The following is a 24912-nucleotide window of genomic DNA, read 5'->3' as shown; positions in this document are numbered from 1 at the left end:
AAAAATTTAGAGATGGCCAAAAAAAGTTGAGAAAAAGCCACATTTCGCGGGGCGCTCCTTGTATGTCATCTTCAAAGAGATCAGAGACCCACATCCAAGCCAATAAAGAGCACCAACTATTTATCGCTGCAAAGTATGCTGGAAAAGTGCGTTGCCTCACAACACTACAATACAATACCTTCTTAGCTAAGTCTTAGTAATTGCTCTGTTTTTAGTGAAAAAAACATGGCACACTCTGGTTGGGAATCAAACTGTAGGTTCATCCCAAAATGTTTTATGAATCATAAAAATGAGAAATTCTCTGTAAAAAGTACAAATAAAGAAAAGCTTCAATACATGTTTGTAAATCACTGGGTTCAAAGAGATCAAATCAGAAATGTTTTCAATTATCAGTATGTGTGTCATAGTTATTAATAATCATCTTGACTGGATGTGCTTCAATAAAAATATTTTCCTCCTTTTGAGCGCTTCCCAAGCGAACCGCGCCTGCATGTCACGTGAACACAATCAGCCAATTCCATGACGTGCCGAAAGTGAGTTACTCAAGAAGTATGCGCCCGTTTCTCCTTTTCGTCAGCAGGTGGCGCGCGATCACTGAAAGCGGACGTGGCGGTTTTGTGGGCGAAATGGCTCAATTATCGTCACCGGGGCGACACCCCTCGTCTCCTCCCCCGCCCCTGCCGTGCGACACGCCCCGGTGGCTGTCTTTGTCAAAGCCTTTATTTTGATCGGAGCACATGGCAGTAAGCGCTCATCCCTGTGAGAACGTCCGGCGAGCAGCCACAGGTGGAGTCAGAGTTGACGCGTACTATTACTGAACTGTGCAAATCTCTTTATGCAAAGTCACTTTTGTGCCTCCTAAATTAAGTTAGAGACTTGCTTGTTGACGCAAATAGTCCTCAGGTGGAGACTGCGACCCACAGCCCTGTGACGTAGCACTTGTCTCGGTGAGTAAACGTTTCATCTTTACCTGAACTTTCAGGACACAAAAAGTCTCATGGATTTAGTGCAACGTGCCGTTAGGTTCTTATTTGATTAAAATGTGTTGTGTTGGGAATTTTATTTGCTGTCATTAAGTGTTGACTTAACTAATAAAGAAGGCTGTCATTTTTAAGAATATTTACACAAGATGATGTTTGCTGAAAGTCTTCTTGCATTAATGGCTCTAATTGGAATAATACACAACTCTGCCCATACAAGGTGCACCAGCCACCACTTCTCTATTTTACGATGAGTACAAAGTCTACCTGTGCTCATTGCACAGTCAAAATGATTTGTTGATGACCTGGAGTCTGGACCAGGTATAGGAATTATAAATATTTGACACGTTCACCACTTAACTGCTACGTTCTCTCCTCGCCTAGCAATGCTGGTGGTGAGAGCTTTCACATAGCAGGCAGCCCAAGTGGCCTCTTCCTGCTTCTCTTTCTCATTCCTTACAAAAAAAAGTGTCTAGACATGACTGCACCTCAACAGCTCCAGTTTAGAAATTAACAATCCTAGTGTTACTGTGCAGCATCTGAAGAATCACTCCCCAAACCAGCAACAGGTTTTCTCAGGCTGAAACTTGCATTCTAACAGGAAGTCAATTTTATCAGTGCAGCTTGACTGATCAAAGTTCGCTCCCATAGTTGTTTTGTTTTCTTTCCACGTCACATGGCTTTTCTCCAGAAACGACTCCTCTCGTAATGCCAATGTTTCAACCGCTTCACAAAGCTTTTTGCTCACCCAGCATCAAACATAATTGAATGGGTCGAGTGTCCCCTCTGATGCTGGATCATTCGAGAGGGTTCATGTACTCAACAAAGTGAGACTAGATGGCATGTGCAAAGGATGTGGTGAACCAGCCAGATCGCTCAACAGTGCAGTGCGGATGGAGCCTTTGCCGAATAAGCAATGGAAACAAGAGAGGAAGTTGGGGTAAATTACTTAACACGTGTCACAGTCTGATTACAAACTATTGTGGCAGGAGAGCTGCAAGCCTGATAATCATTGTGATATTTTGCACGATGGCATCTTAGAACATGCTTTCCCTGTCTTGCAAGGGCGTAGCCCTCACAAATTACAGGTATGTCCCTGTGATTATTTTAGATGACACATAAGCCATTAGTGATAAACGCCATAGTAAATGTGGGAGAAAGACTTAAGTCAACAAACACCCTCTCAGACTTGATTTGTTATTGTTTGATATTTTTCAATCACCCTGGCGACTACAGCTAAATATGACGAAGGGGAGTGATGAATGAATGAATAAAAAGAATGTTATTTCACGCAGTCCAGGGAGAGGCTTGCGGTTTCATTCCTCTTGTTTTATTCAGCGGGTGTGTCGTTTGCAGGTAGGTTTCGACCTGTCGGAGCGCAGCCCGGCGCGATACACTGCGCCGCTGTCAAAGCCCAGACAAGCCTCCCAGTCGAGTACGAAGCATCTGTTATGTTAATCAGCCATGCTTTTGGGGAGGTTATTCTGACCCAGTGGATTTTTGTGCAAACATAAAGAAACAAATTCTGGGGGAAAGTGTTGATGTAGGTGTCTGTGTTTTGGCTGCCTTGCATTTAAATGTGCAAAGTATATTATACAGATGTCTGCTAGGTCACTCAAATGCTGTTCACTCTCTGGGAGTGTCTACTTTCCTCTGCATTAACCATCATTTTTATATAGCACAACCATTCATTCTTTTAAATTATTTTCAAATTTGATGATTGGATTGCATTTGAATTTCCCTTTGTGTAAAATCTATTGTGATTGAGTTTGATAAGATCTGAAACAACAACTTCAGAAAATCAGATGCATCTCTTCTGTCAAAGTGCTCATCTTAGTCATGTACTAATATGTACGATTTTAAAAGAACAAAGCAAAATGCACTTGAAAGAGATCATTTGGAAAGGGTTATAGGACAAATAATGAAACAGAACTTACAAATTCCTAAAACAGAAAGATGCATTTAAGAGACAATATTGGCAGTGCAACTTCAAGACAAAATTTTTTACTTGACCTCTAGTTTAAGGTATGGCTTTCCTGCACTGGCCCGCTTAATCTCTTTAATATGTGGCGACCGGCTGTTAAATGAGGTACATAAATATTCCATCAAAACCTCTTCTGCACATGGAGTCCACACAAAAGCCAAGTCTTTGGAGTTTTTGAAAGGGAAACAAGATTACCCCAAGATGCGACGATATCTTTGAGTCACAGTCGTACTAATTATATTTTGGGGCTGTTTACAAACACACTTTTGGTCTCTGTAAATATGTGACATGCATATCAAAGTTAATGGTACTGAAGAATGCAGTTATCGTCTCGATCACTCTTGGCATTTCAACACTCATCAACTGGCTTGTGCTAGCAAGTTTCACCCATTGTGCACCTAGTATGTGTTCCAGCAAAAGTATTAAGTTCTCTGTTTCTGTGGGCATCAGCCAAAGTGCCTTCCAAGAATTTGCGATCAGTGTCAAACCCTAATTTTCATCCTTCTCCATTTTGATAGCTGCTGTGAAATAATTGACCACCGAGATCCACAAATTTCGATTACACAAAAGTCATATGTGCAGAGCCCCGAAGGCTTTCTGCATGTTGGAGCAGCCACTTGAATTTAAGTGTCACATTAGCCTGCTGTTCTCCCTCACACCTCCTCCATATGTTTTACCCTGAAGGGAAGATCTGTCCAAATTGTGTCAAAATGACTTCACACAAGTGTGAATTCATTCGAGTGAAAATCTTCTCAAAGAGCCAGGGACATGAATAGTGCCGTCCTGACCTTCGCAACATCTTAAAGTAGCCAGATTTGGTGACGTCTTGAAGAGATGCATTTTCACAAAAATGAACTGCAGGACGACGAATACGAATTTAGAGGTTTAAAAACAACGTATGTTTGCCTTGCAGCTCTTCAGAGCAGCTGCATCTTATTCAAGCGTTTCCATCGACCACAGTGCGGTTCAGCTGATGCTGAACAGCGAGCCAAACGATGATTTCATGACAAGAATTCCTTCTATTGTTTGAATGTGTTGCACTGTGTCCAAAGTGATGTGGCAGCAGTTGCTAGAGGTCACCAGAACACAAGTCACCTTTTATGGAATTGCCTTTTATGAGACTGACCCAATAATGCTTGGTGCGAGAGCTGCGTTATCAAACGGTTTAGCACTCATGCAGGTGCAACTTGAACCTTATCAGTGAGCTTCAGTTATGGCTGTCCGCCCCCCCGTTCTCTGTTAACAGTTTTTAATTTGCACCACTTGTCGTTTTACAACGCCAATAACGGATGTTAGTATTCTAGGTTGATAATAGCTGTTTTAGGCCTAAAGCTACTGGGATTCTTGAAACTGCCGGAAATTGACAATCCAGAGGTTGGAGATCCTTCCTCTCCCTGTTCTGGTCAGAACAGCCCTTGAGGCTGCACCGTTAAATGACCCTAATAATGGCTAGTCTAGTCTGGTAACCGGCTGCTGTATATCGAGTAGTTGGAATGAATCACGCTCCAATGCTCCGACGACATGCATTTATTTTCCTCGTCTCAAATGTTCATTTAGATTTGTGGAAACTATTTGCCTTTGCAGCTTCTTGAATAATGTTAGTCATGTGTTCATAGTTCGGTTCGAAATTCTTCCCATTCCTGTTTGATGTGGTTATGCAGTTCACGTCAAAGGGATTTAGTCCAGTCAAAGTGAAAGCCGTGCAGATGAAAGGCAAATTTCAATGATCAGTGTCTTCACAAAGTGATGGTGATGTCAAGCAATGCCAGCAGATGTTCAAGGTTAAAAGAAAGTTATGGCTTGTAATTAACAGTCTTTTATTTTATTTTTTAAAGGTTCTCAAGAGTGTGTGCCGGACTGATCAATGGCACTGACTGTGGACTTGATTGGTCCATCGCCATGGGGCTTCAGAATAGTTGGAGGAAGGGACTTCAAAAAGGCCATAACTGTATCGAAGGTATTTGTCCGGACTCGCCCTGCTTGCTGCTCAACCTCTTCTCGTCTTATCAAACCATATCCTTTGTTTTTGTCAAAACACAGACTTTAATGGCATGCCATGCAAAGTCAATTTCCTCCTCACTCCGTCCCTTTTCTTGTCTTTGTTTGCGTCCACAGGCTGTCTCATACCTATTTCCTTGCCTGCCAAAGTCATTGCAATAGAATGGAAGTAGATTACATTAGAAGGAAACCCCTGATTACAGCTAGAGTGGAAGTTGAGGTGGGAGGTTAGGTGTTTCCAGTCTGGAGTGCACAGTTGAATTTGTTTTTGTCAATTATAATAAACACGTACCACATGCACCAGTAGTTGACATAACCTTATGTTTTAGATTTTTTTTATTTTTTTTGGTGGGGCGGGGTTGTCGGCATGCAGGAGACAGAACTCTGCCCAACATTCAGAGTTTGAATCACCTTCCACTCCTAAAGCATTTACAAGAGTGTTTACTTGTCTCAAATATCAAAGGCCTTTTTCTGATTCCTCACAAAATCCAACTGGGAGAAACTTAATTGAAAACGACCAGCAATGTCCAGTTTGACGAAGAGCCGCTCTTGCTATTCTGTAGTTGAGGAGCCGTCTGGCTGACGATGTGAGCCTGCTGGCACTTGGCACTGACTTGTTGTCTGAATAATGGTGATTTCTTGTTTCACTTGGGCAAAGACTTAAGAATAACTTGTCGGGCTGCACGTAGTTGATGTTCATCCAGGCACGACCTGATCAGAAAAGGCACTCGCCATTGTGGGTCACCGCAGCAACACTTAATTACCTCTTGAAGGGCCACAGGCATGGCCCCCTCTGCCCTCTTGCTTGGCTAAAGCCACTGGCATTCTCTCGTTTTCTCTGGAGACTGAAAGCTCACACTGTCCAGCACTTTTATAGAGTTTTGCATTCTTTGTTCTCTCTCTTTCTCTCTTTTGTTTTTTTTCCTTCTAATTACATTATGCTGAAAATGTCAGTCCACAAATTTAACAAAATGTATAATCAGGCCTTGATCTTGGCTTTTGTATTGAAATGTCTGCGCATGAGTCTTAAACAGAAACCAAAGTTTGCTTCCATTAGAATTTCCACTGATGTGGCATTGTGGACATTGGCTTTGATCTATAAGGAGTCCGCAGTAGTTGCAAAGGTCAAAGCATCAAGTGTGTCACTAAACCTTTTCCAAAAGGATATCAATCAAGCTTCTTACTGTTGACTGACATTAGTCTTTTCCATGCAGCTTGCTAATAGCAAATCCTCGTCGTCTTTTACTTCTATTTGCAAATGCTGAATTTCTGTTATTGCGCAGTCAGCCACTTGTAAACCAATGAGAGTTTTTGTGCGGCGAGTGTTCATTCAAATTCTTTATTTTCCACCACAGGTCAACGGAGGCAGCAAAGCAGAGCAAGCGGCTCTCAAACCCGGTGATGTCATCTTGGCCATCAATGGGGAAAATACTGCTGACATGCTAAATGCAGAGGCCCAGAACAAAATCAAGAACTCCAAGACCCATCTGCAGCTGACGGTGGAGAGGTATGTGCCAAAAACCAAAAGATTATGATCTTCACATCCTTCTTGTTGATTTAAGCATTTAAATGTGAAGATGTGTACTCGAGATTTTTTCCAGTTTATAAGCATCCCCTCATTTAATGCCAACACTGCTGTCAGTCCTTCCACTGTTTGGTGTTTTAGTTATCCCGTAAACAGCGCACAAACAACACAAGTGATTGCAATCAGGGGAAATACCAGTTTGAATTGGAGCCACATTGTTGTTTTCCCTGATTCTCCAACAAACGTGTTTGGAAACCTAAATAAGGATTCTTTTCAGTACGGCCCGATCTTGGCCGCAAATTTAATGGAAGGAGTTTCCTTCATTCCATTTCTTGTCACCATCTCTCCCATTCCTTCTCCGACATTGTCCTGCCTTCTTACTGGTGTCCAATGTGCATGTGAGTGTATTTCACCTCGCTGACCTTGTGTCTCGCACTGAGCCAAAGGCCACACTCTTACTTATGGTCTGCCGGGGCAATGCATCCCTATAGGAGGGGCATATCTACTGTCCCATTGTTTATAGTGGTGTACAGCATAAACATGAAACTTTGAAGAGGTTTTTCATGTTTATACAGTACTTTGTTCTTAGCTTACATGCTAGCACATCATTTTTCCACTTGGCATGTGCTTGGCAGCGATGTCACTTTGAGCCATCGTCACTCAACTTGTGTCCCGAAAATTGAAAGGGGCTTGGAGGCGTGTCTGCTGCTAACCATTTAAATGTGCACATTTATGAAATCATCTTTTTTTTTAACATGTTATTGAAGTTCTTTGAAATGTTGAAGTAGCAGCGTGTGACCACATTTTACTACACGACTAGTATAAGCGGTAACACATTTTATTTGATTTCCATGCAACTTTCATCTGTGTCATTCTTTTGAGTCTTTTTATAGTCTGTTTTAACTGCACCTGAATAACTTCCAGGTGTGAGGGAACTGAGATGGAATGTGAAAAATGTCTATTTTACCAGCTGAATGGATGATACTGGTGTATGATTTGTGAGTTGCTTGTTGAATCCAATACAGCAGGCGAGTGAGGTGACCCGAGCTCAGCACAACTCTCTGAAACGTACAAGCAAGTGTATTAATCCCAAGATTGTCATATAGATGCTTAATTTCAACAAAATGGCACTTTATTTTTAAATTCTGTATAGTATGAGCTTGGAACACTCTAAAGAGGCTGTTGCACTTATTAAATGGTGTTTGTACTTCCCAGGGTGTGTTCACAAAACGATCTATTGTTTGCTCTGAATTCTGGAGGATCTGGTTGTGTTGCAATAACCGTAAACCATTTAATAACCCCGGCTTATTTATGAGCATGGATAAATGGGCTGATTTGCATCGGCCTGACTTTTAACCATTGCTTCAAGCAAATAGGGGATTTTAAGCATTTTTTTTATGTATAAAAAACTTACTCAAGGGACAATTAGACAAAATATGTCTGACGTAAACTAATTCACAATGCATTCTCTATTGTTCTTTTTTAATGTTTCTCACTCACATCAGAAAGTTGCGACACACTTTCTTAGCTGATATTTGGGAAATATTTGGAGCTTCACACTTTTTTTTTGAGTATTTGTTATGAAGTCATGAAAAGCAAATGAATTAGATGCTGGAGACAGTGAAAGAAAAGTATCAAGATGGCGCCTGGAAAATCATGTGACCACTTATAGCCAATCATCATCCTTAATGGCGAGATCTTAAATTGACCAGGCTATCGATTTGGGATTGGTGCAAATAAGCCATGTCTACCATCTAGTGGCGAATGATGATATTACAACTTAAAACTACAGTCAACCCCTTCATAATTAAGGTTAGGCACCCACGGATTCACGTATTTTTTAGCCCCCCCCCAATATTTGTTTGTATTTTGGAGTTTTTTCAGGTTTCCTCTCCAGTTATTGGAGAAAACATTTTTTGAATATTCCTCTTTTTTGCAACTGGCTGCCAGTTGTTCATTCCTGCTTTATACGCTTGTTGTGGAATTGTTTCTCCTTCAATTCAATCCTGAGCAATTCTTATTTTACATTTCTGAGAGTAAGTGTTATTCTGCACACCTCTGAGGAATCTGCCTCAGGCAGGTCCCTTTGATGACGGGCTACGAAGAACTTCTATTTGCAAGATGAGTGCTGATTTATGTTGATAACGTCTACAGTGGAAAGTCACACTCAGCGTTTTTGTCAAAAGCACATTTATCTTTGTAATGTCAGTGCTTATAGACTCAACACTGATGTAATCATTAACCTGGAATACATCTGTTTGTTGGCCACCAAATTGACAAAGGTAAGAAGCGAAGGGGAAAAAGTGAATAATTCTCAGTCACGCAGCTCCCATTTCACAGCACTGACGTTTTTTCTAACGTCCTCTGGAGAAGTCCTGATTTTCAGCTTCTGTGCTTCTTCCTTTTCTTGTCATCTCTTTCCTGCACACAGTATTGCAAGCCTAGGCAAGGAGAGTTGGTGTGTTTCTGTGTGATTTACCACAGGCATTCAGGCCTTCCTGTGTGCCTCATTACAGTACCTCAGGCTTGACCAAGAGCCAGTCATCCTCCGGGGGCGCTGTGTGTTTGAATTGGCCACTGAACTGCCCATTTTTCCTCTTCAAATTTAATCATCAAATTGCTTGCAGAATGTGTTTTTATTCATAGCTAAAATGACTGCAGTAGTTGGAAAGAGGAGAGCTATCAGAAGAACATTTTTGAAAAAGACACAGTCCCATGCCAACAGACTTGCTTGAACATCATCCAAAGGACTCGGAAAAATTTCCATAGTGTAATTTTAAACGATATTCCAGACAGTAAAAGTTCAATATGAACTTTTACACCCTCTATTATTTGACTTTTTTTAGGCAGCCGTAATTGTTTCACCATTGTTGTACTTAAAAACCGAAGGATTGAAAATAAAGGTGACTTTAAAGCTAACGTTGATTTTCTGTCTCTTTAGGCTTGAACACTCCAGCCCAAAACAGACAAATGGCATCAGCACCCCTGAGCAGCTTACCGGGCGCTTTCAGGTCAGTTTTATTTTTGTCATCTGTTAATTTGGAATTTTACATTTAATTTGTAATTTATACTCTAAAATCATGTTTATTCACAAATATTTTGTGTGTGTGTATGATTTACTGTTTACTGTCATTAAGATGTTTTGGTGCTTCTAAGAAATTATAGAATATGAATCCAATATTGAAGTACTTTTTAATGGTATGATTTGCAGGAAGCTGTAATAGTAAGTCGAGACGAGAACCAAAACTATAGAGAGTACAGCATATCCAGCCCTGCATCGCTGTCACCTGTGCCGTATTCACCACAACCTCCCGAGAGTCCTGATGGCAAGAAGGAGAGATTGACAACCACCACCACCAACAAGAGGTAGTAACTTGTAATGATCCTGAAACAATGTCGCTTATCCATCGATTTAAAGCTCCTTTAGCTTTACCCATCTGGCGGTAGTTGAGTTTTTGTGAGCAGTGTTCTGTTTGACAAGTTGAATAGGATTAAAAGAGGACAAAGTGCTCTCTTGACGCTGCAGCATCCAGAGTCAATAGGTGTGAGAACAACAAAGTGAGGCCACAAGCTTTGACTGTAGTAACAAAGGATGTGCATACGATATCACATTCCTCCATATGCAGTCACTTCAACAATAGCAGAATGTGGAACATTCGCCACACTTATTGTATGTTGGCCATTTGCGGACTCTCTACGACAACTTCAAAGGTCACAGGTCAAATTCTGGGCCTCAGTGAGTTGTTTGGGCTTTGGTTTTCTTTTTCTTGATTTTAATCATTAGTCTATATTTGAGGTGGCCATGAATGCAAAACAATATGGTTGGGAATGCATCTTGCATGACATTATTCCTGAACTGCATACTTCATAAATTATAATTCAATTTATAAATATTGAATTCATAAAGAACACACTCTGCAAAATCTTATACACCCCCCCAAAAAAGAGAGATTTATTTATTTATTTATTGCCCAAATATTCAAACCTCACTTACAACTTTGCTTTGATGCTTTGAGAATAATTGTCAATTTTTGTCTAAGTGAAGCCCTTTGAGACTGCTTGTGATTTAGGGCTATACAAATAAACTTGACTTGACTTGACTTTCTTTCCTTGTATTCCAGTGTTCAGATTCGCTCATGGTCGCCAGAGGAGAAGAGTTATAGACTGTCCAGGCCACTTTCACAGGTTAGTTTTTGCAAAACATTTTTGAGTTCCCTTTGAAGCTCCTTATGGTTTTTGGTTTGAATCTTTGCTCCGGCCTTTCCGTTTGGGGTTCCCTCTGTGCTCTATTTACTTCCTCACACATTCCAAACAACACGTATGTTTGTCTATATGAGCTCTGTGAATGACTTGTGGCCAATTCAGGATGTACCCCGCCTCGCACAAAGTCAGCAGGGATAGGCTCCCGTTCACCCCTGACCCTGAACGGGATAAGTGGTGGAAAATGCTTGGATGGATGAATGGACGGTTTGTTTTCAGTGAACCTAAAACATACTGTCTCGTCCATTAAAGCATCATCTGAATGAAATGTTAAAGTTTGTTATATATTTGTTTATTAATGGCACTGTGAACTAGACGTTTTTAAATATTTTCCATTTCGGATCGACAACAGTTTATATTTAATATTTGCTGTGAAATGAATGGTTTTAACATTAGGTCTTTTGCACAAGACTTCTTATCCTAAGCAGTGAAATATTTTAAGAAGAGGCTTGAGGTTATCATGAGTGCCACCAAACAATGTTGCGCTTATTTACAGTTCTAGTAATAAACCCAAAATGGGCCTGATTGGGGCATCCGCAGTGCTTTCAGAGAGCTTTAGAGAGAACATGTTGTGGGAAAGTTCATTGTGAATTATTTCAGCTATGTGTGCATGCTTGGCTTCACTAAAGACCGAACATGTGAGATGACAGAGCAGGGAAAACATACAAGACCCCTTGTAATGGCCGAAGGAATTCCAGACCTTTTTATAACGCTTGTGGACACTTGATAAAGTTAAATAAATATGCAGAGGTTTGAAATTCCAAATATTTGAGTGTTTCCTACAGGAGGCTTCAAGCGAAGAACATTCATAAAAATAAATGTGTTTTCGAGTTTGGCATACTTTGTCGTCAACAAATGAAATGGGATCCTCATGCACTAGCCGCTTTCATACCGCGAGTTGGCACATTATTGAGTAGAGCCCTGATTTATTTGCTCGTGCCTTTCAAAGAAAACTGGCTCAAGTGCGCTTTACAACAGCAATCGGGCATGTCCCAATAAAATAACAAGGTGCATCGTGACGTCAGCATGACAGTTGCTTTTAATACACAGGGGCGTAGGCAGGCAGTGACTCATTCGGGTGTTAAACTTCACATTCTGGTTCTTCTGCCTCTGATACTCCAGAAAGTACTCTTAGTACTGTAGTAGTGTCCTGTCAGAAAGTAATTGCATGTCTGGCTCCGGCAGACACATCAGAACACATCTAAGGTTAAGACGAACGAAAGAGAATGACATTTTGCACACAGCAATTTTAACAAGATAATGACTGGCAGCTTTTTAGGTTATAGTTACTGGTCATTCAATGCTCAATTTGAGTTTGTACAAAAAAATATCGCTGTTTGGTGGAAATGTAATCAGTGTTATGCATAGTTCTGCTTTAGGCGGAGTCGTATTGTGCAAAAGGTGGGATTATATAATGGGTTGGTTGTTTGTGAAAGGAAATTCTGAACACATACACACGCATGCACACTCAGCCATTGGAATGAACTTGCTCCGGCTGTGGCTGTCTATCTCAATCAACGTCACGTTTGTGATTATTCATAGCTTCAATGGTTCGTGTTTTAAATGGTTTCTCTTTGCCAAGTTATTTCCTTTGTTCTAAATTTTCACCATAAATTGTGACTTTACCAGAATGTTACAAATGAGGCATCCCTGTTTTTAACTGAACTACAATTTGAGATTCTTGCCTGTCTTTTTTTTTTCTCTCTCCCTACTTTTCTGGCCTGTAAGCTGATATAAAATGTAATTTCTGCCTGCCATCTGCGCTCGACAGCTTCGGTGTCCACTACTATCATTTAGCCTGGTGGATGAGTTATGGGTTTTGGCTGACCCGTTTCCATGAACGTTGTCGGCTGAGGTTTTCAAATGATTGGCGTCCGACTGAAGCGTTGTGATTAGTGAGTTGAGTTCTTTCAGAGCGCCCCTTGGGGAACTGGCCGGGAGGAGTCCTGCCTTGGCCGCCCTGTGCATTATACTGCTTGGACTGGCAGGAACACTGCAGCTCAGTAAATGTGCACTGCAGAGGCTCCATGACAAGGACCACTGTCCCGACTGGGAGCTGAACAAGACTACTATATCTAATGATCGGCCTGTCTGAAAAGTGCTTAAAAGGCTTTTCCACACTTCTTTTTGGGTCCCTCAGCGAGCAAAGTGGGATGTGCGCAACAGGATCCCCCCTTTTCCAGGGTGTTGGGTATCCTGAGAAAATGCTGCGTACAATAGAGGCTGTGATGAGTTCAGACTGTGTACGACTGGTGCTGGTTTTCCCGACGTAGTACAAGGCTGGTCCTTGTGTGACGAAAGCTAGAAGAAGGGGGGTGCTTGTGCCATGTTGTGGAAACCAAGGAGCCTGCCGACTTTGCCAAACTGTATTTAAGACATCACACCAATTTGCAATGTCAAGATGAAGTGAAGAAGTACTCTTTGTGCTTGACATATTCCAAACATTAAAATCACAAACACACAAGTTGTTTATAGGAAATGATTTGGATTCAGAGGAGGGGCAGGTTAAGATAACTGTTTGCTTCCTTCTCACGCTTCTTCGACGTAACATTTTCTGTAAAGTTAAGTTGTTTATTTTTGTGTTCTTTTTGATTGTTTGGGAAAAAAGATCAAAACAAATCAGACATGCACATTCATACATATGCTCGTCTGGACGATGAGACACGGTGATGTATGTATGTCATTATGATTAAAAGTTTGCCTGCTGTGATTTATGGACCAAGCACTTTTCCTCAGGTGTCCACCATTGTTATGTAAGTGCATGTTTTTTCAGGAAGCATTCAATGCTGCTTGAGGGTGTCACTTCCTTTCCTTTACGTAACATGTGATGATAATAGAAGTACTGTTATAACCTTCGAAATAATACATAGCTTGCATTCAGCAATCAAGGAATTCATTTTAGTTCTGAGTGGAGCTGCACATTTGGCAGTGTTAAGAGTTGAGCTGGCATTGGCCACGTTGAAGGCATATTTTCTTCCTTCTTCTACAGTGAGCCCTGTGAATGAAGAGGTTTTTTTCACAAGGACTTGTAGCCTTTAAGCTTGGGAGCCATTGTAGCCTCTGCAGGCAGCATGCCTCTCCTCATCCCCACCAATTGATCAGCCTGGTTTATTTTCCTCTCCCCAGAGCGGGAAACTTTTCCCCCCCTGCTTTGCAGCCCCTGGCATGTTTTATGTAGGCGGGAAGAGATGAGATGTTTATGAAGGTGGTTGAGTTGTGTCAACATTTCAAAAGTTGCCAAGGGAAATGCATGTATAACTCGAGTGTATTCGTGCAATAGCTGATGCCAACTTGCCAGCAGTACACACTACTAAGTCTGTTTTATGTTAAATGTTGCCATGGCTGAAATTGTGGGACATTTGAGCACAATTGTGTTTTTGTGACTGTGACCAGATTTCAAGTTCTGCATACCATTCTATGTGATTGACTTTCAGAATTCTGACAAATTCCCCTAGAAATTATGAGTCTTTGGCTGTATTATAATTGTATTCTCGCAAGAGTCCTTATGCCTTTGAAAAACCACAGACCTACCACATTGTTTCTTGTTAGTTACTGAAAGGCCTTTGTTGCAACTGTATTGCAAGTCTCATGTCTTCCAAAGTACTGTATTTTTTTATTATTATGTTTTTAATCAGAAGTGTTGTTCTGCTGTTAAATCATACTACTCTTTTATACACCAGCAGTCATCCTTCACCTATCCTCCCCATTAGGCGCCACTATCTTTTTGTTCCTTGGTCATGTCGAAACTGTAAAATGAATTTTGTTGCTCTGTACTCGTGACATGAGCAATGACACTAAAACTACAGTATGTTGACAAGATTTATATCGGTAGTCTAAAAGTACTTGTTGCATTTGTCACAATTCCCGCACATCGTCTATTTTAAAATCATATTTTTTTTTTATGTCTTGTACAGCTATTGTGAACTCGGTGACACGTTGCTCATCACCCCTGTTGTCTACTGTTGTTCGTTTGGCCAGTAATCTTCTACAGATGGTTTGTATCAGGAGTAGCCTCACTGTGTGTGGCCAGAAAATCAAGACAGGGGGAGGGATTAGTACCAGCATCACTTTATTCCATGTTAATGAATGTTGCGCTATGTACTGAAAGTTTGAGCCAAGAAACCTATTTGGTACTAATAGTGGATGCAGAGTCAAAAGCCCCAGTTTCTTACAAGACTCTTTGTTAAAAAAACTGGATCCTTGCAGACCCAGAGTGAAACCCATGCAGAATTTTGCTGGACATTAATGATCACGATTTGATTGAGACTCTTTGGGTTGTGGTTCAATTCAGTATTGATTCTCAGGTTCCGAATTGAGTCAGTATAAAATTAATTAAATACTCCAATATCGATTTAGTGAGATTTAAAAATATGCAAATATTAGTACATTTTGACAATTTTGAAATATTTATCCCTTCCATGTAAACGTGTGGAATGTCACAACACATTTTCCAGCAATAGAAGATCTAATTTGCACACAACTTATTTGTGCATATGAAGTACAACATTAAAAACGTGAATGTTGGATATAACATAAAAACAAAGTACAGGCAAATTGAATATTTCTTCCTGGAATTTGTAATACAAAAAATAATATTTCCTCCTGGAATTTGTAAAAAAAAAAAAAAAGTATAATAATTTATACTATGTGTGGATATGCATATAGGTGTGTATGCATGTTTATCACTGACATCTGGTTGAAGTCTCTGATTTCACAATATGGTAGATTTCACCTTTTTTTTTGTTTTTTTTACAAATCGATCATGCGGTTTTCCACCCCGAGTACTGCAGAATGTAGTTCAGACCTGGCTAACCTGCACAATGGAGAACGCTATGTTAATAATTAACAGATTATTTCTTGAAGTTCCCTGCTTTAAAAGTTTACAGTGTCCATATACTGTATGAGACATCTGAGACCTATGACCTCAGATCTTGTAATAAAAAAATATGAGACCATAAACCTTTAAAGAATTAGACTGACTGATATAATTTGCAATGCAACCAGATTCTCTTACTGTTGTGATCTCTGTTGCAGAATGTGAGCACAGTTTTGCGCTACAGCTAAAACATAATTACAAGGCTTGGGCAATCAGTGACAAGACCTCCAACAAAGAAAATAACTGCGTAATAAACACTGCATATTCACACTTTCATAATTTAAGGGTAGTTTTTGGCCTAATTAGTAAGTTGGCTGTCCCACATTGTTATTCATCATTCACGCTATGCGGTGTGAAATGGATGAACAGACATTGCACTTTCTAATGGCAAAACCAACTAAGTATCCCAAAATAAAATATCGTGAGCATCTGTACTGTGCAGCGCTGTCCCATGCCCTGTAATTGAATCCACAGGGTGGTAATGATGATGCAGAGTGGCTCGCTTGGAGCCAGACTCAAGGCCCCTCGACTGGCACCATCCCCAGCATCTCAGTTGGGCTTGATCGGAAACAGCTGCTCTCTCTTGAGTTTACCGTTTCCTGGTTTTGTTTCTTGATCTGGTCAATAATCAGAGACTTGGTTAGCTTTTGAATATAAACATTCATATTACTCTCAAACTAAATTATATGCCATGCTGTATTATGTCATACTGTATTTTGTTTGGTTAAATACACCAAGCATCAAGGCCAAGTTTTAATCCGGAGTCCAAATCCTGAGTCACAGACAAGGGAGTTTGTGTGAAAGCGTAAAAATACTCAACAACAACTAATGACTCTTGTGAAATGCCTTTCGACGTCCATTGCAAGTGTATCAGAAATTCTGTCTTTACAAAGTTAATACTCAATTGTTGGACCTTTTGTTCTCAGATATGTACAGTATTCATTTAGCTATTGCAACTGAATCGGAAAATCGGTTTTGATTTGAAAGGTGTGGGTGCTTTGAATCAAACTGAATCAAATCATTACCACAATTAGCTATGTATTGAATTTTCTTTGGGGAGGGAGAAAGATTGCTGAAATGAAAGCCATATTTCCAATACCGACAAGTTCATTCATTTTGTAAAACATTGCATACCTAGATGCACAATGGGACCAAGCAATGGTTTTCCAAGCAGTTTAGTGAGTCTGATCCCAAGCACTTTCCAGCTGCACTATGTTTACTGCAATTAAAGCCTTCAGAGGCCATTGGTTTGTTTTCCTTCTTCTTTTTGTTTTTCTTTACCAAACTGCATTCCTCTTGAGTCTCATAGATCTCTGTTGGGATTTTCACTGAGAAGAAAAAAAAATAAAACAGCTGCCGTTGGAGAGTATGAAGATTCATACGAAGCAGCCAGACAGTTACATAACACATGATTGGTTTGCATTAGTGAGGATTCATCTGCGCCATTATATGGCTTCTCATTGGGTCTTCCTGAAGAGATGCACGTTTGTCAGGTATATGACCTTGAGATGGGCTCACATAGGTGCCTCTACATTATTGTACTCGTCGTATGGAATAAGTGATTTTTTTGAGGCTGCAGTTATTTTGTTAGGGATTATCCTGGGAAGAATCCCAGCGAGCTGCGTCTGTGATCATTTTTAGTAAAGGCGTCATGGCACGCAGCACCAATCTGAAAATGGGAGCTTTGTTTCCTCACAGGATCTGGAAACTACTTTAAGAATATTTTAGTTTGAATGTGACAGCAGTGGACTGACTAGACAAATGGGATCAATATATTTTGTGGTGGACACCCGATTTATTTGTTGTGATTCCTGAGTATAAAAGAGTCTAGTGTGAGTTATGTGCGTGCAAACTTTAAGTACAGGTGTGCTGACTGTTGGCTCACTCATGAAGTCTTATGACATAATTATAGCTAAATCACTCAACCTTTGCCCATTCTGTAACTTTGTGGGTGCTTGTTTTTTTATGCTTGGAACAGCAACAATTAAAATGATTCAGCCCAGTTCATCTGTTTATGTGTCTCTTGTCTCTACTGGGCATACAACGCCCTCTTCTGTCCAAAGTACGTATAGGGAAAAAAACATGCTGATTTGTGCAGTATTGCAACTTCTAATTTTTGTGAAATTGGGCTTTGTTTAAGTATTGTGACTGATTTTGAAATATCCTGCCACTTAAGTTCAAGATTCTTTTCCCATCGGACCAATGTCACTTGTGCCCTTATTTGTAACACTGATAGGACTCGAGTCCAAAAATACTCCACAGTCTAATCATGATAAAATAAACGCTGAGGTAAGTTGCTGTGAATGTGTTGCCTGGGGAGCAAAAGAATGCGGGCTGTGATTCCTATCGAAGGACACCACAACTGTTTTGGTAATACTGTAATGATTGTGTTTGTGTTAATGAAGTGTTTAGACTTCATTTAAACAAGATTTGTGGCTATAAGCACTTCATGTCACTTATAACTGTTACTTTATCTCTACAAGCTTAATTATTGTTAGTTTTTGCTGCTGACTAACACTGCTTCTTGCCCTTTCTTCACAGGACTTCTCTCCTTCAGACTACAGAAATAGTTCTTTGTCCAGCAGAACCCCGACCCCACCGGGACACAACTCACCTCATAGTGCCATTGATCAGGATGTGCACATGTCTCCTTATCGCAGGTAAATAAATACTATATACATTGTACCTGTATTTTTGGTTTTGTAATGCATTGTCATCAGTACTGTCTGCTTATATAGTGGAGTGACATTGCTAAATAATATGATCGCAATATGCCAAAGTGTGGCGGGCATGCTGTTTGGTCTTTGTCTCAAGCGTCAATATTTCATTCTTCTTGCCGTCTATTGCCATTCATATGGAATTTGGTGCAAGGTTTCAATTATTGGGCTGCCAAGTCAGCGCCGCATGTCCGAAGCCAGGGTGGGGGCCACAACCATTGGGCATGTGTTAGTTTCAGACTGAGGCTGGAGACCTCTCATTCAATTGAATTGATCTGACGAGTTGACTTTTTGCTTCAAGATTTTTAGTGCAAGGCTGTCTACACTTTTTCAGAATTATTTTCCCATTCAGTGGGCTTGTATTTACGCATGCACATATTCTGTGTTTGATCAATGGCTGGTGTTGAACCCACGATACTCTCTTGCCCAATCCACAGCTAAAATCTTGGGGGTCTCAACCGCAGATTTTTAAATGTTTCCCGTATCCAGAATTCCTCTGGGTTGAAATCAGATCCACAGACATTCCATCTGTATCACCGTAGATTGTTCCCTTGTGCCAAAGGCCCGTGTTGAAATTGCAAACGAGCTGTCAGACCAATGTCTCCATCGAGTGTGCAATAGCTGCAGCTGTTTGCGGCTCATTGCAGCTGCAAACACATGCCCGGTTCCTGGAAAAGACATCCGTGAGGGTGCCACACACACCTCACAAGTTCTGATAAGCTGGTGTAGCTGTGATGTGTCAGTCCTGCCATCTTTTGTGTCCATTGTTTCTCCTCTTTTGCTTGTGTCTTTCCACATTGGACAAGGGTGGACTTTGGCCCCAGTTGGGAAACCACAGTTGATGTGTCAGCAAAAGCAGTCATATGCAAACATCCAGTGTTCCCAAAATGTTCGATTTCCCCTAATTGGCCTCCAGTTTGAACCCCCCAGCCTGCACAGTGTACACTAAGCCCCTCTCTGCTTCTCCTTAGCCAATCGCAACCACTACGACCCACCCATTTATGCATTGCGGCCAATGAGTTGCAGACTAGGGACACACCTTTTCGTCAAACTCTGGTTTTTCAGTCGTGTCTGCTCTTGATACCGTAGTTGTCTGCTATGCATCTGGCTGTGTGTGCACAGCAATGTTTTTTTTTTTCTATGCATGTTGAATTACCAGGAGTAAGTGTGGTTGTGTACTTCTGTTCTGTCTTTGTTCTCACTAAGGTGAGTGCTGCCATTTAAAGTGTATTTAATTGATGGAGATGTTGTCGCTTAAACATGAGCTGCTTTAAGAAACATCATCTGCATTTAAAGGGTTCATATACAGAGCTTATATCCGCTCCCTACTTTTAGTCTGGTATGTAGTTGTCTCAAACATTCCAGAAATATTGGCCACATTTCAATCTGGATGAAATTTTGTCCAACTTTGGTCTTTGACGCATTCCCGCAGTCTCCTGCTTTTTGCTGTCATCCTATCTGCTGCTATTTTGTTTCCTCCTGGTCCACCAATACTTTGCATTTGCTCTCAGACGGGATGGTGACCGACGTAGAAAGGAAATGGAATTGCTGAGGGTGGAGCTGAGCGAGCGTGTGGAGAACTTGGAGTTTGGGCTTTCCGTGTCTGTTTTTAATTAGAGCCATGTTCAGGGATACAGAGGAAAGAGTCTGAACCTTTGCTTTGACTGTATTTTTGTTGTCTTGTCCATTTGCTGTCTCTGGTTTCAGCCACATCCATCTTGTATGACATTGCACATTCAAACGTCGTTGTGGTGAAGTGATTCACCTTTGACCATCATTCTTTAGAGAGTCAAGCGTTCCTGTTTTGTCTGTCTGCTTTGGAAGAAGCCATTACACTGTGTAATGAACCTAGTGGCACCACGCGGTGAATGCCACAGTGACTTTAGTGAACCATGCCTCACCTCACTGCTATTTGTTCTCCAGATAAATGGAGCCATGACTAGTTTTGATTAAATTCCATTCTTTCATCCTTGCCTTTGTGCTTTCGCCAAACCTTTGAAATGTTTTGCTCCGCTGGCTTTTAGTCAGACCGTCAAATTTATATGTCATTGGAACCATTTCAAAATGAAGATTGCGAAATAAACAAGTGCATCAGCTCTTCACATCTCGTCGAGAATATGGAAGTTAAATGGTAAAGGCTTGGCATTGTCTCACAGTGATAGGCGGGTCAGCCATCAGGCCAATTTAGCTGTCAGCTCACAATCTCACTTGGCTACTGAGCGATTGCGTGTTTGTTGTTATCATCGCACACCTGACTCGACTGGTGTACCCGGTTCGAGGTGACAGCTGCCACTCGGCAGTTCGCTCTCCACACATATTTGTCTTTCAGTTGCTATATCAATTGATGTTTTTTTAGTGGGTGGTGAAAGTGCTTCCACATCAAGTGTGGAAGGGCCAGTAAATGTGTTTTTTCCACCGCACCGGGAACGAAGAATGTGCTCGTAAACAGCACTACTGTTCTCTTGGCTCCGTCGTAATTAGCTGGCCTATGCTACGACCCCCTGCTGTGCGCTGACTGGCTGCATGTAAGCACACGGAGGTGTTGTGATAACACGCATGGTGGCCTCCCATTTTCTTAGCCTCGGCGCATGTTTGTGAGTTAGAGTGGTGTTAAATATGATGTCGTCTCAAGCCTGTGGTGTGCACTTTGGATTCGATGCGTAGAGGTCAAAGTTCCAAAGCCAGCTGCTGCTGCCCTTTTTTTTTTTAATTTCCTCTACATTCCATCCACACAACTTGTCATGAAAATGCTTTCTACCAGGCAGTGCCCAAGTGTATTGTTGGTAGATGAAACGATTATTAATTATGATTCGTTTTTGTTATAATTGTTTGTTTATTTATTTTTTACAGTAATTCAAGCTCTGAAGTTGTCATGCAGAAGTTTGACAAGGACTCTGAGGTGTACAAAATGATCCAGGAGAATAGGGAGTCTCGCACAGCTCCTCGTCAGTCCAACACATTCAAAATGCTGCAAGAAGTTCTGGAGGCCGACGAGAAAGGTTGGAACAACACAGCTAACCCGTTTGTTTGGCAGTGCAAAAATATACTTTGTTGTTTATGTAACTTCAATCATGCTGTAAAGTAGTGGACAGCTTAAAATTGATGTTCACAAGCTGAACTGAAAGCAATTAGTATTCACACGTATATTGGCAGCAGGAGAGAGAGCGAGTCCAATGGCGTGCATGGTTTACATCAGCACAGCCTGGAAGAACTTCAGCTGCTCTGTCAAATACTGTAAGATTTACATCACTTGTTAAAGCTGCCTGCTGGCATCTTTTCATTTGGAGAAAAATCCTATTCCAAATGTATCGTGCAATTTATACTTCCACACGAACGACATCATGTGAGCTGTGAGAAGACAAACACGCCCGAGTTTATTTTAATTTGTAAAGGGCAGATGATGAAATACTTCCCAACCAATAGAATTATTTTATGAAGATGGCCAGCAAAACAAAATGTGTAGTTGCAAGTGAAATACAGAAACACTGATGCAACACTTTCAGCATCGCTATGTCACTAAGTGTCAATCCGTGTATGTGTGGGTAATTCCAGAGGCTGCATTGAAGTTCCCAGGAAAGTTATCGCCCAATGTTCCAAAGCCAAGCGCACCCGTGGGAGGAGTCAGCAAATACCACATCTGTGAGAAGTGTGGCACCAGCATTGTGTAAGGATCACATTCTCACTTTGAAAATTTATTGAAAGACCAAGTGCTGCAACCCTTTTTTTAAGAATCAGAACTACCACCAAAATGACATAAATAGGACCATAATTTATTATTTTGAAGTAGGGCTTGGTTATTAATCAATGTTATTGATTCATTTAACTTTATTGTGCTGGACACTTTTGTTTGGTTTTATTTTCAAAATGTATTTTCTGCATTAGATTAGGTGAGATTGCATAAAATATTTAGATATCACTTTTGTTTTTATTTTTTGTGACACTCAATGATGACACACTGTGATTCCACCCACTCATCCTTCCACCTGCAGCACACAGGCCGTGCGCATCGTGGACGACCGCTTCCGCCACCCCGAGTGCTACACGTGCACAGACTGCGGGCTGAACCTCCGGATGAGGGGTCACTTCTGGGTGGGCGACGTGATGTACTGTGAGAAGCACGCCAAGGAGCGTTATCAAGGTCAGGCCAGCTCGCCGCGGTCCAGCCTGTCCCCTCGCCATTGAGTCTTACCCCACTGGCTGCCTGACATCCGCCTCATCGAACCCCCTTACGGACAATTGGCACGTGGGAAGGGATCAACAACATGGCAGATTATTTTTTTTTGCTCATTTCATTTAACAGTGTTTGACGATACTGTATAATCCTTCACTTACTTAACTTGCTTTTCTGACAATTTGGGGAGGTTTTCGATATAGCTCACAGTCACTGATAATTATCAGCTCTAATAATACGCCTTCCACGAGTCCGCGATTACTGAGGTGACTGTACTTTACCAACAAACCAAAACCTTACCATTTCCAAGATTCTTTTTACTCTTCAAGATCTGGATAATAATTGATCAAATAGTTTGCTAATACAAAGGGACCAAATCCGACCTACACTGCATCCCATGCAGTCAGTATGCAATGTGTGTGCTTGCACTGTGTGCGTGTGTATGTGAACGAGAGGGTGAGAACAAAAAGTGTGACGTTGACCATTAGAGATTTGAATGATTTTGAATATATATATTTTTTTTGCTAGACCAGCAACGTTTTCTACGTCTCTTTGTAAACAGGATTTAGTAGGAGAAAACAAAAACATGTACAGTATTTGCTGACTTCTTTTGCTCTTGTGTTGCTTATGAGGGTTTTTTCAACATACAAAGATTTTGGATGTTTGTGTGATTGAACTGTATTCTATAATATATACATACAATTTTCAATGCATAATGTATGCACAAGACATAGAGTGTCAAAATAAATGATACTGTATTTGCCCAGTTACAGCAGTACTCTGCATGTGGCACTTAATAAATTGCACAACTTGAAGCTTCTTGTGTTCTGTGCGTGTGCAATTTTAATTTGCTCCAACACACATACTCACATCCTTTTAACATGCTTGCTAAGTAATTTACTGTGAAATGCGGCATATATTGCTTCTTGAAAATCACATTGTGGATCAGGGTTTACACACGGTCTGCATATCCGCAGTAAGTACCACCATGACCAAAAAGAGGAAGAAACAAAGATTCAGAAAATTTACACAGGAGAAAGTTTGATTTTAATACAGTAATGTCCCGTTAACTGAGCTATAACAGCCTCGAGTCTTGCTATGCATTAGGTAAATGATAAACCTGCCAAGTTTCCGCCCAGGCTTTTCAGCATTTACAGTGACACCAAGTCAACCACAAGAGGTCAGCATTGCCCAGTTGAGAGAATTTGACGTGACGTGCACACGCGCACACACTATACTATGCATTACCCATATTACTTTTGACCTTGGGATTCAACCTGAACATATAATTACGTTAATTTTGTCAGGTCTGCTCCTACTTAAATAACTATCACTACTCATTAATTTTATTTATGGTACTCTAATAAATGAATGTTAATTTGTAGAGTGACAAATGAGACCCCTTTGCAGCATTTCAGCACCTCATAAACCATTAAAACTATTGAATATCGTTTTGGAACGTGTTACTCAAGTATGTGGTACACATACGCACACATGATTTATGGTTATTTAATAAACATACATGATTATATATTTGGATAAACTGGAACAAGTAGCACACTTCGTCACAGGCGAAGTTCTCTTGGGCCTTCGTGTATGCAGTTTGGGTGTTCTGTGACTGGTCTGTCCATATGTGCCCTATGAATAACTGGCAGCGAGTCCAGGTTGTACCCTCACCCTTACTCTCATAGGCAGCGATCCCAAGAACAAGAGCTGGAGTCAATGGATAGATGGACAAAAGTAGAAAAACAATATGCCAGACTTTTCTCCCCACTTACGCACACAAACACACCCTCGTAGCAGTTCCATTGTTTCGCAACATCCTCTACCCTACCACTCATAAATCTCATTTGATAATCCCATGAATTGTGGAAGCCATTGACTTTTTTTCTGAATGCCAAATTAAAAGCATCTCACCAGGAACTGTTGCATGAGTAGCTCATAAAGGGACGCCTGTGTGCGTGTGTGTTGTGGCAAATTACGCCACTGGATGTCATGTGTTTCTCAAGGGCCAGCGTGGTTGAGGTCTGCGACGCAGGAGGCCTGATGCTGTTCTTTTATAAATCCCAGCAGTCGCAATCGAACCACACTGCAAATGTTTTATTGTTGCTATTTCTGTTCAAAGGGGGAGTCAATGAGACCCCCCCCGTCCCCATGCGTTCGTTCACGTCATCTGTTGTCTCGCGTGTCCTTGCTTAGATTGTCTCTCCCATTTCCCAAATGTTGCGTAACTTCCACTCCATCTCCCCAACATTATCTCAGCTCTGGGCACCAAGCAGTTACAGTTCAACCTCTTCTATTTGACGTGTTCCACATTCTCGACGCTGCACCTGGAATCAGGTCCAGATGTGGAACTGGGAAAGAGAAAGATTGCTTGCTTGGCCGTAAAAGAAAAAAAGAG

General features: G+C 41.1%; 1 protein-coding gene across 1 annotated transcript; it reads left to right on the top strand.

The window, feature by feature from the left end:
- Window positions 1-709: 709 nt before the first annotated feature.
- Window positions 710-23326, top strand: pdlim2 (PDZ and LIM domain 2 (mystique)). The gene is made up of 10 exons (XM_037258796.1): window positions 710-947; window positions 4800-4921; window positions 6318-6469; window positions 9429-9498; window positions 9699-9853; window positions 10609-10672; window positions 18165-18283; window positions 21191-21339; window positions 21893-22004; window positions 22330-23326. Exons 2-10 carry the CDS (start codon window positions 4829-4831, stop codon window positions 22520-22522), a joined length of 1107 nt encoding a protein of 368 aa, XP_037114691.1. The 5' UTR covers window positions 710-947; window positions 4800-4828; the 3' UTR covers window positions 22523-23326.
- Window positions 23327-24912: the final 1586 nt, after the last annotated feature.

Source organism: Syngnathus acus, chromosome 9, assembly GCF_901709675.1.
Source record: "Syngnathus acus chromosome 9, fSynAcu1.2, whole genome shotgun sequence".
NCBI classification, from domain to species: Eukaryota; Metazoa; Chordata; class Actinopteri; order Syngnathiformes; family Syngnathidae; genus Syngnathus; species Syngnathus acus.
This window is presented reverse-complemented; position numbering and strand designations above follow the sequence as displayed.

Coding starts and splice junctions, on each gene's coding strand:
- pdlim2 (XM_037258796.1), top strand. CDS start 4,829: ATGGCACTGACTGTGGACTTGATTGGTCCATCGCCATGGGGCTTCAGA. Junction 4,922..6,317: donor AGGCCATAACTGTATCGAAG/GTATTTGTCCGG, acceptor TTTCCACCACAG/GTCAACGGAGGCAGCAAAGC. Junction 9,499..9,698: donor AGCTTACCGGGCGCTTTCAG/GTCAGTTTTATT, acceptor TATGATTTGCAG/GAAGCTGTAATAGTAAGTCG.